The 13,945-nt window shown below is 34.6% G+C and overlaps 1 protein-coding gene across 1 annotated transcript; it reads right to left on the bottom strand.

Moving 5' to 3' along the window:
* Window positions 1–291: 291 nt before the first annotated feature.
* Window positions 292–13,471, bottom strand: LOC111044981 (zinc finger protein 708). The gene is made up of 3 exons (XM_022330266.2): window positions 13,155–13,471; window positions 9,922–9,958; window positions 292–7,893 (listed from the first exon to the last, which is right to left on the bottom strand). The coding sequence occupies exons 1-3, from the start codon at window positions 13,256–13,258 to the stop codon at window positions 5,692–5,694; spliced, it is 2,343 nt and encodes a 780-aa protein (XP_022185958.2). The 5' UTR covers window positions 13,259–13,471; the 3' UTR covers window positions 292–5,691.
* Window positions 13,472–13,945: the final 474 nt, after the last annotated feature.

The raw sequence follows: 13,945 nt of genomic DNA, 5'->3' as shown, positions 1-13,945 counted from the left end.
ACAAGAACCAATATTATCATGCCCAGAAGAGCAAAAATTCCCAGAAAGCAAGGGTTATAATATATCACTTGAAACACATGTTACCTTCAAAAATAATTAAAATTTTCAAACGCATTTGTTTATCGATGGGAATTTTCTCAACATGAGTAGGTACTGAACTTGAATAAAGCACAATATTGTGAAAATCTAAAAGCATCAAGTAAAGTTTGAATGAATTATACGTTTCAGTTCTAAGTAACTTTACAAATAAAAAATGAAGAAATTGGATGAGATAAATAAAAAGGATTATCGTGCATTAATTTCATTGTATTTCAATTCGGAAGAATTCGAAAAAATAATGAAATGTTATTTATCTAAACCAAAATACAAGATGTCAGTTATGAAACTTTAATAGATTAAAAATTAAACTAATAACAAACCTACAACCTAAGTGTTGTCAATGTATAATTCATCCGTTTGACAAGTGTGACGTATTGTGGAAGAATAACGTTTAAAATTAACATAATAAAAATTGGCAACAATCATAAAATGAGATTGTAGAAGAGAAAGTAATTAATTGAAAACAGGCAATATTGGAAGTATCAAACATGTCCGCAAAGTGTATTTTAAATGTCAAAAAAGACAATCAAAATAATAATTCTTAAAAAACATCAATATAATAATCAAGAGTCAGACAGTTTATCGGATCTGATAAAAATTATTGGTGTCTTATAAACATATAGTAAAGGCTGAACAAACATTCTTCAAATTATATCTATTTTGAAACAACAGATCGTAAATTCAACCAAGATTCTCACTAAAGAGTAAATTAATTTTACAACATTAATTAATGTAAAGTACTGCGATGTATAAAAAACTTTTGTTAGATGTACATTAGGAAAATAATAAAAGAATATAATGAATAAATGGGAAGACAGTCATTAAAATTATAAGTAACCTCATGTCAAACAAAATGAATTTTTATAACTAAGAATGACATGGCTAACCTAAACATCCAACCGAATACAGAAAATCAATCAGTTTAATAAAATGAAAAATCGATCTGCCAAAAAAGCTAAAATGGAAGATGTGTACCTCAATAAAAGGTGTTAAGAGGGAAAAGATTTTGAACAGTTGGTGATGCTAAATAATATAATGTTCGGTATTGAAAGTATCTGTTGGATTAAGTACAATAATCTTTTTATGATCTGCTATTTATTTGAAACGTCTATTTCATGTTTCATTCAATAGTGGTTTCTAAACAAAAGAAGTGTTCTGCATGACACAAAAATTAAAAAGCCCTACCTATCGATATCATCTAGATAATTTGATTACTACATATCAATAAATATTTTGAATATCCTATTCGTTTAAGTCTTATCACTAATCGTCTAATAGAATGTTATCGGGGAAAACAGATTTATTTTCCAATAATAATTTATAAAAATATATAATCTGGAGATTTCTTAAAAATAATAAACCTTTTGAGTGTGATGTCACGGAATTTACTAAAATTAATTGAGGAATTGAGAATACTTTATGGTTGGGGAACAATGAACTGATCCATTTTATCCATGACGTATTCTCTTCCATTAAAATAAAAAATAAGCTGAGTAATAAATCTTGATAACAAAGATAATTCCGCTCAATATAGTGGAATTGACAACACAATCAATTTATCTCAAGTATGAAGACGTTCCACATTATAATATTTTCCTTCAGTTTTCAACAATTTTCTCTCCTTGATGACTTTAGTTACACGAATTTAAAAACGATCAACATTTCCCAAGATCACTCTTTGTAATCAGTATTTCTAAAAATATATAGTGTCTTGTAGATATACATACAGCCATGAACTGTTTTACGTTTTTAAAATAACTATAAAATGAGGGTTCTGTTCAGGTATGTGGAAATGCTTCATTAGTCGGAAGTAGAGTCTACTTACTTACTCTTCACTTGAGATGATTACGTAATCCTTCTATTACGAAACGTGAAAAGAGCTGAGTATTGAATGATCATAATGCAAAATATTATTTTTATTAAAAAAGAAACATTTGTTCCACAAAGACTTTAACAACTTATTTGAACAAGGTTTTCTGAATTCACATAATTTTACTATTAGAAGGGCTCGTGCTCAGTCTAGATGTACGGACATTATCGAATTTTGTAAGTGTCAACTTAGTGTGTGCACACAGAGAGCGGTCAGGCGTTCAGAGTTCCAGCGGTTCAACTCACCCTAGCCACCCTGTTCGCTCACCAGCGCAGTCGCTGTCCCACCATCCAGTGCTGCAACAACTTCACCATTCTCATAGCCAACTTCAACAAGATACTTGTCGAGCACAGCTCAATCCCCCCACCATCAAGACCGGACACCAATAAAGAACCGGAAGTCCAGTACAAACTGTTGCATGGTATCAAGTTTAGAAAATATGATGACGATGAAGATATTAGCCTAACTGATAACACAAGAAGTACCGTCAATGATAGTGACTCTATAGAGGAACTACCAGAGTTTACAAAATACAAAAACAAGACTGTAGCCTACCCTTCCTCTAAAAAAGCGGAGAAAACTCACTAGTGATTCGATTGAAAACGAAGTCATACCGGAAGTAAGGAAAATCACTCACCCCATCCGGAATGTGCTCAGTCCACAAATTTGCAAGATAAACAAAATTAGAGAAGCATTTGGAAGACTTGAAGGCTTCGAGACTGAAACTAAAAAAGAACTAGAAGAGAAGCAGCGACAGATTGAGAATGAGAGGAAATTCAAACTCTTCAAAGAAAAACAGCTACAACGAGAACAAAATAAAGACGATAATTCATTGACAAAGAAGAAACATAGATAAGAACTGTCGAAGAGAAGAGAGTTTGCCCGTGAAGAAGAAATAGAAAAAAGAAATTGTCACAGGAAGAAAGGAGAAAAAAATTGATCAATGAAGATTTTCAAAAGATGAAGCGACGACAAGAGCTAAAAATGCATCATGAAGAACTTCATCAGAAACAAACCTACGTGCAGCAAATAAAATTACATACGTTAAGAAGATCTGCACAACAAAAAGCTTTAATTCTAAGCGTAGAAGCAGTCAATGAATCAGTTGGAAAGAGAACTGAGCCCTTGAAAGCAAATCCACAAACAAGTTCGAATAGGAGACATAGAGAGGTCGAAAGCTCTAGCGCTTCTGATACGAAAGCTGCAGAAACTCTTCTAGACTTTGCCATGAATTGTTCTAAACTGCCTCAGAGCTCACTGAGCCGGGGACCCAGCTCACAGTTAGATGGCCACGACGAGCCGAGTTGGACCAAGTCGAGAAGAACAGCCGCGTCTAAGAATGCTGACGCTGCTCAACTCAACCGCACCCAATCACATGCCTCTTCATCGACGGCAGTCAGTGACCTGCTTTTGCCCAACGAAAATGCAGAACCTGAGCAGAGTAAGTCGAGGCTGGGCCAGTGGAAGAGAACTGAAGACGCACAACTGATCCGGACAACCACCAACCAAGCGACAGTGGCAGTTAGTCCCAGCAACTTGAAATCAGTCATTTTCGGCCAACAAGAAAGTGTAGTAAGAAAAATTCTATGATTAGATGAGTTAATAAGCTCTTTTCAATTTAAGTAAAACTTGTTCCTACTGTATTAAATGTATAACTATTGCCAGTTGTTCGTATTTTTTCTTTTCAAAAGATTTTATAAGAACAACGACAACAATTATGGATGATTACATATTAGTATAAAAACTAGTTTTGTATCTGTATAGATTATTAGTAAGTTTATATTTTTTTACAATTATCAAGCAGTGTAAACTTTCAAGTTTTTTTTAGCTATTAAAATTATTTGAAATTTTATAGCTGACTTCATTTTATCAGCAATAGAATTATTACCGTTGATATTTATCTCGGACCACTCCCGTGTTTCGGATGGACACGTTAAGCCGTCGGTCCCGGCTGCCTAAAAAGCAGTCGTTAGGTCATGTCAGAGGCCCTGAAATTGATCAGTTGCTACCTGAAAACTCTGACACCAGACCTGAGCCAGCCAGGTCACTCGATATTATTATTATTATTACCGTTGATGATTACTATCGCCAGCATTCTATGAAGAAAAGAAGTAATGTGCCAACGTCGCCCGAAAATGGACACATCAATCTACAACATAATTTCTACTCCAGTGTCGCCAAAAGCACAATTGGAAAAACAAGTTGGAATTATTATTTGCTATGATCACTTTCAAATGTGGGAATAGGATACATGATTTCAATACAGATTTTCAAGAGAAAATAAATTGCGAAAATCACACACATTTCATTGTGAGTTATTCACATTTAAAGATATTGATAAATCATACAAAAATGAAATAAATGAGTACATTGATCAAAACTTTTCCGTTCAAAATGTAAGACATGTGAGTAGATGATATACTATGAGTGAAAACACAACACAACTGTAATGTTACTATAAGTGTTTACTTACACTTAAGAAAGTGAAATTTGATAGTGTCGATTTTTTTTCAGATTTTCAATGTACTCATTTATATTATTATTGTATGATTTATTAGTCTTTGAATGTGAATAACTCTGAAACGGTTTGAGATATCGATTTGCGGTTTTCACCAATAATTTTTTCTTGAAATTCTGTATCTAAATCGTGTATCATGTGACTACCTTCCCATTTAAAAAAATTAAGTTGGATCCAAAATGTCGGCTCATGAATTTGAAGCGGCAAAAAAGTGGTTTTTCTAATTCGAATAGGATCCCCAATCAGACCTATCCACAAAATCACCTTGTAAAAGAAATATTGAGCTGTCTCCATAATTTTCACCAGCCTCTGTATATGTATAAATATATGTATCCACTTAAGAGAGTTCTCCGTTCTCCGTGTGCACACACCTACCTATAAGAGATCGAAACAAGCTGTCTGATTATACATATCACTATGTACTGGTAAATTACGAAATTCTCATCTCTCTAACAAAACATTTCCAAATAAAAATATTAGGGATTATTTCATGACATAAATTATTACAATATCTGAATTGATTTACTTGATAATATATATGAAACCATTTTCTAGGAGTCAGTATAGTAAAATATGGATTAAATGAATGGAATTGTAAAGCGACTTCACTTGATTTCACTTATAAAAATCTATGAAGCACAAAATAATAGCACATACTCTACTAAATTTTGTTTTCTCTGTCTTCGAGGAATAAGACTCGCCAAATTCAATTTTCATTGATTAGTCTGTTTTAAGAGGTAATTATCACAACTTAGTTCATTGTAAACCATTTGTTTTCAACCAAGCACAACTCACTAGCGAGAGTCAAAATCACTAGTGATATCTGGTTAGTGGTTAGCGTTGTGTAAGTGAAATAAAAACATCTAGGAAACCTGCACTATAAGTTGTTGGAAATAGTGTAGTCTTTTTCGGAAATCAATTAGTCTTTTTCGCGTTTCATGAGTCTCAATCTTTTATAACTAAAATAATTAAAATAAAATAAGTTCTTTGTAATGAAACGAAAATTTTGAAATTTATGTTGCTGTTTGGCTTCATCAGACTTCTGGTGGAGTCAAAAGCTATAAATGTGTAATATCGTTTTTTATTTTCAGTAAGAATTTTATATAACGATATGACAAGAGAAAAAGAAGATGGATTCTCATGAAAGAAATATTTTGGCTTGAATGTATGTACAGTCCAATTGCAAAGAAGACATTGCTTACAATCATTGAGTTACTACGACGTTTGTATGAGTGACAGTATGTTTTCGGAGATATTCCATGTTCAGGAAGGTCTTTCCACAAACGGCACAAGGAATACGATTGCCGCGCGCGTGCGTCGCCTGGTGACGCCGCAACGAAGCCTGTTTCAGAAAAGATTTGTTGCAAGTTTCACAAGTGTACGGTTTCACACCTGAATGGATGGCCACGTGATTTTTGAGGTGCGAAGAACTCTTGAAGCATTTGTAGCATTCCGGACATTCGAAAGGCCGCGCTTCGGTGTGTGTCAGAAGATGTTGCTGAAGAAATGTCTCTTGCGCAAAACTTTTGTCACATATTTCACACTGAAATGAGTGTTCACGATCGTGAGTCAAGGAGTGTTCCTGTAAGTGAATGGCATGCACGAAGCGCACTCCACACACAGCACACTCATACTGCATCGGCTTCATCAGCGTCTTTACAACAACTTGGTACGTGCCACTTCCATCAGTCTCTTTTGTACCACTGTTATTGCCACCACCTCGGTTGTTCGACACTATATCTGATCCAGCATTACTGTGTGCCGCTATTAGATGATTGTTCAATTCATTCAGATTCTGCAGCACCACACTACATATATTACACTGAACTCCAACAGCTGGAACATTGTTCGATGGCACACCCTGATTGAAGCCTTTATTGTTCTTTGTATGGGTTAATGTATGCTTTTTGAGATTTGATGAATCTGCAAAAGCTAGTCCACAAATTTGGCATGCAAAAGGACGAGCACCTGTGTGTATCAACACATGTCGTTTTACATCAGATGGGCGAGTAAAAGCCTTGTCACACATAGAGCAAGGGTACGGCCTGCGACCTGTGTGAGTGATCATGTGATTTCTCAAGTTACTCGAATTGGAAAAGGCCATTCCACACTGCGGACAAGAGAACGGCCTTTCTCCAGTATGAATCACTAGATGACGCTGCAGTTCTGAAGGCTTACTGAACGACTTGTCACACTGAGTGCATGGGTATGGTAATGACCCAGTGTGCTTCATTGAATGTATCTTAAGGTTATAGTTCGTTGTGAATGCCATGCCACAAATTGTACAGCCAAACGGCCGTGCCCCCGTATGTAAACAAGTATGCCGCTCCAAATCTGAGAGCCGACGGAATGATTTTTCACAAACTGTGCATGGGTGAGGCTTTGTATCAGAATGGGTCAGTAGATGCATTCTAAGATTGCTAGAGTTTCTGAAACTTGAACTGCAAATGTCGCAAGTAAAAGGACGTTCTTCTGTGTGCACAATACTATGTCGAACTAAGTCTGAGGGTTTGTTGAATGCTTTATTACAGACCGTACACACATGGCTGCATGCTATTACACTAGCCACGGACACAGTATTCTGGCTTTTATCGCACATTCTCACACCATACTTGTTTGTTGAGTTTGCTGGTTGATTAGTTGCGGCTAGAGATGATACAATCGAAGCAACAGTGGTGGAAATTTCAACAGGTTGTGATGTCTGTGACTGGTTTTGATGAACATTATTACGTGGTACTTGAAGAGGACTTGATTGCTGTTGCTGCTGCTGCTGCTGTGGTACCTGCTGTTGTTGTTGTTGTTGTTGTTGTTGTTGATGATGATGATGATGATGATGATGCAGAGTGTTGGTGTTTTGATGGTGATTGATTGGATGGAGAACTCCATGAGTAATCATTTGTGGACTAGTCATGGCCTTCACTGCACTTTCGTCGACGGTTGATGGCACATCTCTGGTATTTGCTGAGCTTACCGCACCTGTTTTAGCCTCATTAAACTCACGGCAAATACTTGAAGCTCTAACACTTATCATATTCTGGTATGTATCATCACATTTCAATACTCGATGTGATATACGTGTGTGGTTTAACAAAGCAAACGTATTACTGAAAGTAACGTTGCAGAGATTGCAGGGCACCTCATGCATGCTTGGTTCGTCATTCGCGTAGACAATAATATTTTGATGCATTGCTTGTTTGTTATCTGTAGGGTTAGCTGTTGGGGGTGGAACACTGGCACTAGCACTTGCGCCATTGTTGAATGCTCCGATCTCGCAAACCGGCTCTGCATAATCAGCTTGGTGATATCCGGCAGGAGGCTGGATGCCTAGCTGAGAACAGCCTTGTTGAACCATCATCTGACCGAGAGTTTCAAATGAAACACCTCGAAGGGCAGTGTCTGATAACAACTGTGGAAAAACGCATGAAAATATTAATAGACTATTAGTAATAACATAGACGGACAGATTGGTATATTTGAACATTTTATTTATAAACAAGATAAATATTTACCATTCATTTATCTATTCAGCGATCGAAATTTCAACTTGTTGAGTTAGTCGAGACTTTTAGTTTCTAATAGTGGCAGGTGGCAGGTAAACCTTGATAGGTAAACTAACTACTAAACAGAGCTATATGTTGAAAAATATGGTATGCTATTCAATGTTTCAATATTCAAAGCTTCCAGTTTACCAGAGATTACTAATTAATAATGTTATAGCAACCGACATAGATGATTGTCACAAGAAAAAGTCGGCTGCTGCAATTTCAACCTTTCTTTTTGTCACTGAACCCTATCTAAATTTTTAAAGATTGAATATTTTTGTGATAATTTCGATTCGTTGTATTCAACTTAGCCTCTTACTTATGGCTTTTTCTAGTGGATTGCACTGTTCTACAAAGTCCGGCAATGAAAAAATGAAATGAAAACATTCTTTATTAGGCGGCTCCTTTCTACCACTCAACCTCGGTAATAGAATCTCGCTAATTTTAAAATGTGGATAAAAAAATTCGAAAACTTTCGAATAATGACATCTGTTGAATTATGCCCCCTAATTTTGAGACACTGAGGCACTTTTCACAGGTTTATGTGTCATTTCTTCATTAATGGTTGCCATTTGCAGGGTGGGGGAAGAGGACTCAAAGTGAACAATCACAATCAGTGGCGGCGACTTCGTATTGGGGTGGTGGTGGTAAGGTCAAAGGTCCAATAGTGATGAACGTTGGCAGGCGGGGGAAGTTATTGCTGATCAAGCTTATGCTAGTGAAATAGGATAAAAGCAAAATAGAAATATGATTATTCTAGAATTCTAGTCAAGGAACAAAGTTCTGAACAGAGGAAAATGTCAATGAAATTGAAATATAAGTTCAATGGTAGCTGTTTTTGAAGTCAAAAACTATTCATAAGAATAGTTTAATTTGGAAAATTGTATATTTTGGCGATTTGATTTTATGTTTTTGGTGAAAATATTAGGCACAGATCACAAGTTGATAAGTCTGGTGACGTTCAAAGAGAAATGACACACAAAACCAAGGAGAAATTCTGAAAAAGCCTAGGCCAATAAGTCAAAAAACGGACATATAAGAAATGTCAATTTTGAAAAACTGTAATCTAAAATGACATGTTATCAAGTAGGCTATCCATCAATAAAAGTTAGTTTCATGTATCTTTATCATTTCAGAAACAAGCTTACGAAAATAGGGAAGATTCATGGTTCGACACTACTTTTGCTTGTTATTGCAGCAGCATGCGTTTTACAAGGCAATGACAGCAACTTAAAGCAGGAAGATGAGGAATATGGAATATACTATAGTAGGGAGACAATCAGCCTTGTTATAGATACCACGTTGTGGTAGAAAACAAAGTAATTTAATTTCACTACTTTTCAAAAGAACTAATAAACTTGCGCAAACAACATTGTAATGCCTGAAATGGCATCAAGAAAATGCTGGTTACATAAAAGCCATAAATAGAAAAGGCTTATTGATATAAATTGATTCAGAGTGGAGCAATGATGGGAAGCAGTTGAAGCAAAAGTATATTAATAAAGCCAGTTACACATACATCGATTTTTGGACGTACGATTTTTTGCCGTCCTTATGAATTCTATTGGATTAAACGGAAATTGACAAACATCACCTGTTTCACATAATCTGTTTAATCCAATAGAATTTATAAAAAAATCGATGTGTTTGTACCTTCGTTTCGGTTAGTGTTCTAAATGTGAGAAAATTTTTAATTTCCAATCATCTAGATTTTTCAATATCCAGAATAGATCTGGTCTAATTTCATCCAGATAACTGAAGATGCTCTATTATTTAATTAAAATTTGAAAAATTATTATTATAACACTAATTATTTGACATATCAATTTTTCATAACCAATATTTATAATAATCGACTATAGCCTATTTCATTTGCATGATTTTTTCAATACCTGGAGTTGTGTCTCATGGTTTCCTTCATGACCATTCCTGTAATAAATAATAAACAATTAAATAGTTAGCACTTGACAAATCTAAGACACGTAAAATACAATGTATTCAATAATATCATAGTGGAATCTTGAACAATAAATGAATTACTTGAAATAAATAGTAGGTTAGTAAGCCTAAGGTAGGCTGAGTTGCCTAAGAGGCAAGCTCAACTTCCACAACAAGAAAATTATCTCGATAAAGCTAGATTCCCACACAATGGTACTGTGAATGTAGCAGTAACCGAAAAGTGTTCTACTGATCGTGATCGTTGTCTGACAGTGACTTCAAGTCTAACTCAACAGTCAACTCAATGTTTTTAGCATCCACTGTTTACCAGTGCTGAGCCGATATTTAGAATCAGCCATTTATTTAGATTCTTCTATTGTTTAATTTTTTTAGTAAGTTATAAATAAGAAAAGTTCAGTTATTTTCAGTCCACTCACAACCGGTAAACCTACACCGAAGTAAATAGAAAATCTAACCCCAATTTCATGCAGATACGTTAGTGATTTCACAAAAATATCGTCGAGGACTTTCGTTGGTTTGTCAGTACGGCAGTGCAAATAGTAGGCCTACTGACAGCACTGAGTTGGCCCTGCGTCGGATGAGTCATTGATAAGCCATTAATTTGATCTGTCATTGTTGTGTGGGAATCCAGTTAAATTAAATTCTTCATTGAGGTGATAGTATGAATTTCAAATATTGAAGATCAGAGACATTCAGATAAAGATGGTTTCAGAATATGGTGTTGGTTTATGTAACGTTGATAATCCAATACAGTATTATATTTTGGGGAAGTAAAAAAACACATATGAATTCAATTTTTCAGGAACAAATGAACTTGGAAGTATAAACAGTAAAGTGTACACATTTTTAGCTTATGAAATGGTGATGCTAAATTAGGGTCTTTTTCCTCAAGTTTTCCATTGTTTTTTTTTCTTTATTTCTCAAGTATGAATTTACTTAAGATGATTGGATATGAATGTTTCCTAGGTTCTCCACATAATTCAAATTACAAAGAAATATTAGACTGGAATACAATAATTCTCATGATTCCTAATCAAGTCTCTCATTAAGAAATAACTGAATATTTATTAATTTAGACTAAAATGAAGATTTTTGCAATCCGTAGCGCTACATAATTAAAAAAAACCTGGTGATCGAAACGAGCCTGAAAGTCTCTGACTTTTTCACGAAAGGTTGCAAGCTCAAATGGAAAATGCTGATTCTATTTCTGGATGATCCAGCCGGGGGTCCAGGGGGCGAAGCCCCTTGTCTTGGAAGATGAGGCAAGCGAAGCGAGCATTCGAATTATAGAATGCTGAATAATTGATGAGCAATCACAAACATAATGGACAAAAATGGAAAATAGTAATAACCTTTAAATTTGTAATTTTCTAAGAATATTGCCATATATTAAAAATTGTGAATGACAAATGTTTACAATAATTATAGACAGGTTTTTGAATATTAAATCAAATCAATTTTTCTGTTTGATTTCAAATTTTTGATCGTATGGTATTCATTTCTGTTACCTAGTGCATAACGTAACTAACACTCACAAAAATACTGATTAACGAATTCTTCATACTGACGTGGAATACTGTACTGGATTGAACCGAATAATTTGTCAATAGACAATAATTTCGTCTGGCAGTTTTTGTAGTTTCCGGTTGATGAAATCATGTCTGGAGAATTAGTTAGCGATATCATAGTACATTGTAATTATTTTCCCCTTCCATGGTGTATGGAATAATCTAGAAAGTACGAATCATAGAGATAACTCGTATACAAAACTACGAATTATAGAGGTCGACGATAAGCCAGCGCTCGATTTTACTATGAATGATACATTGCTTTATTATGAATTATAGAGGTTTTTTCAAGGGACCGATCTTCCACCACGAATTATAGAGGTCTGAATTATCAAGTTTTTACTGTAATATACGCAGATTCATATCTTGAATCCCTGACATATCAGATACTACGAAGCATTGCTTAATAATGTAGTGCTTATTGACGAAATAGAACAAAACGAAACTAAACTAAGCGAAAAACATGTGGGGAGTCCGGTCACACAAGATGTAGGCTAAAATTAATCATCAATCGATAACTCAATAATAAAATGAATAATTGAATAAAAATAAACAATTAGATAAATGACACTTGAATCCCATAAATTTGAGAACTTTGGGATAACTGGACACAAAATTGGACAAAAATCATGAAGTGTAAACATAACCTATTTTCGGACAATTTCTATCTAAATTTGGGAAAGGAACAGTTTTGGATTTTAAGCCTGTTGTTCCTTTCCCAATCATTTATAGTTGATAATGATATTGTATGTATCTATGTATAAATAAATACATAACTATAGGTTTATTAAATTAAAAGTGAGGAAAAATGTGTGTACAAATCCACAGGCCTATACTTTGTCATCTTTATGACACTGTCTTATCTTTGGATAAGTTGATCCCCTGAAGACACATAGACATGTGTCTAGGAAGGATCAACAGTACAGGTAACCTAATAACTACTGTAATTTATCTGTACCAATCTGCCAATAGCCTACGTAGCAACAATAAAAAGATAAATAAGGAGTGTTATCGACGGACAACTTCTTAAGCAACACAAAATAGATTATAGGATATTATAAGGTAAGATTGATTAGTATGTCTAATTTGAAATAACTGGACTCGCCCTTCATTTGCAACACAAACAGAGCATAATAGTAGGCAAATCTTGATATATGCTGGAATCTTGGTTGAGCTTAAAAGATAAACTGATGGAAATTCATGAGACAGCTAGGTAGGTACTATTAGGTGGCTCATGTTAAAAATGAGTAACAGGAATACGGTAATTTGTGACATTGAAATTGAATGATAGGCCCAAGACTAGGATACACAAGTGAACATAACTTAGGCCTCATTTATAGCCTATAAGACAAATTAGAGTGAGGTACCCAAGACTACTTAACACAGCATACTACTAAATTGGAATGGAATTCCAGTCATGAGTCATGATTTTTTATCCAATCAATGGTACAGTATGATTTTCTAAATTAACTCGACAACAATGATACGCTGTAAACGTTCGGCTCAGCTGCCAACGCCAAGTTTTGTATAGGTTATAAAACTTCACATGCGATATCTGAATATATAAGAAATCTTGATAAATCCAAATTTATGCTTACCTTCTGTGGAATTCGTGAGGTTCTTCATTGTTTTTGATTTGTTCAGAACTAGAAGGTTCAGTTTTTACTGCTACCGAATCGCAATCATGTTTTTTTTCATCCATTATTACATACAGAACCAGAATTGATATTCAGTTACATCGATAACAATAATTGAGGAATATATATATATATAGATATTACTTCAGAATTATAACGCTTCAATCTAGTAAGAATATAACTTTTTCAATGAAAAATTACATTCCAGCCTAACCTTAGCCATTCCAATACCAACTTGTTTTCATGATGGTGGTGATGGATGGTGGGTATGAATTTTGATAAAACAACTGCCATTGTGTTTTAGGTGGAATGTAAAAGAATAGGATGAAATATATTTGTGAGAATAATTATAAAAAAAAATTGTCCTCAGCATATAAATTATAATCAAATATAGAATTTTTTCCACCTGAATGCAAAAATAAATTATAAAATGAATATGGGCCGTATTGCAGAAGGGTGTGCTCATGAGCATTAATTATTGCCTCGGGCGAGGCATGCAGCTATGGGCGAGAATTCGCCCTTCAACAATCTGTGGTACACTCACACAACTTTCCTTTCTCATTGAACGTAGGCCTAAGCCCCATTCTTAAAGGAGAATAATTTAGGGGAATAACATTATGACGATTGGCAGCAACATAATTATTTGAAACTACGATCAGACTACTGTATATGTGTATATATTATAATTGTTTTCAGAGTACTTTTTCCTTTGTGTAAATATTGTGAAATTCGATTATATTATTCAAAAGTCG

Source organism: Nilaparvata lugens, chromosome X (genome assembly GCF_014356525.2).
Source record: "Nilaparvata lugens isolate BPH chromosome X, ASM1435652v1, whole genome shotgun sequence".
Lineage (NCBI taxonomy): Eukaryota > Metazoa > Arthropoda > Insecta > Hemiptera > Delphacidae > Nilaparvata > Nilaparvata lugens.
The sequence above is the reverse complement of the archived record's forward strand: the minus strand, read 5'-3'. Positions and strand labels throughout refer to the sequence as shown.

What these genes read in the sequence shown, in the direction of transcription:
- LOC111044981 (XM_022330266.2), bottom strand. Translation starts at nt 13,258, where the DNA reads ATGGATGAAAAAAAACATGATTGCGATTCGGTAGCAGTAAAAACTGAA. An exon ending in CCTCACGAATTCCACAGAAG is followed by an intron (nt 9,959 to 13,154) that starts GTAAGCATAAAT and finishes TATTTATTACAG; the next exon opens with GAATGGTCATGAAGGAAACC. An exon ending in ACCATGAGACACAACTCCAG is followed by an intron (nt 7,894 to 9,921) that starts GTATTGAAAAAA and finishes GTTTTTCCACAG; the next exon opens with TTGTTATCAGACACTGCCCT.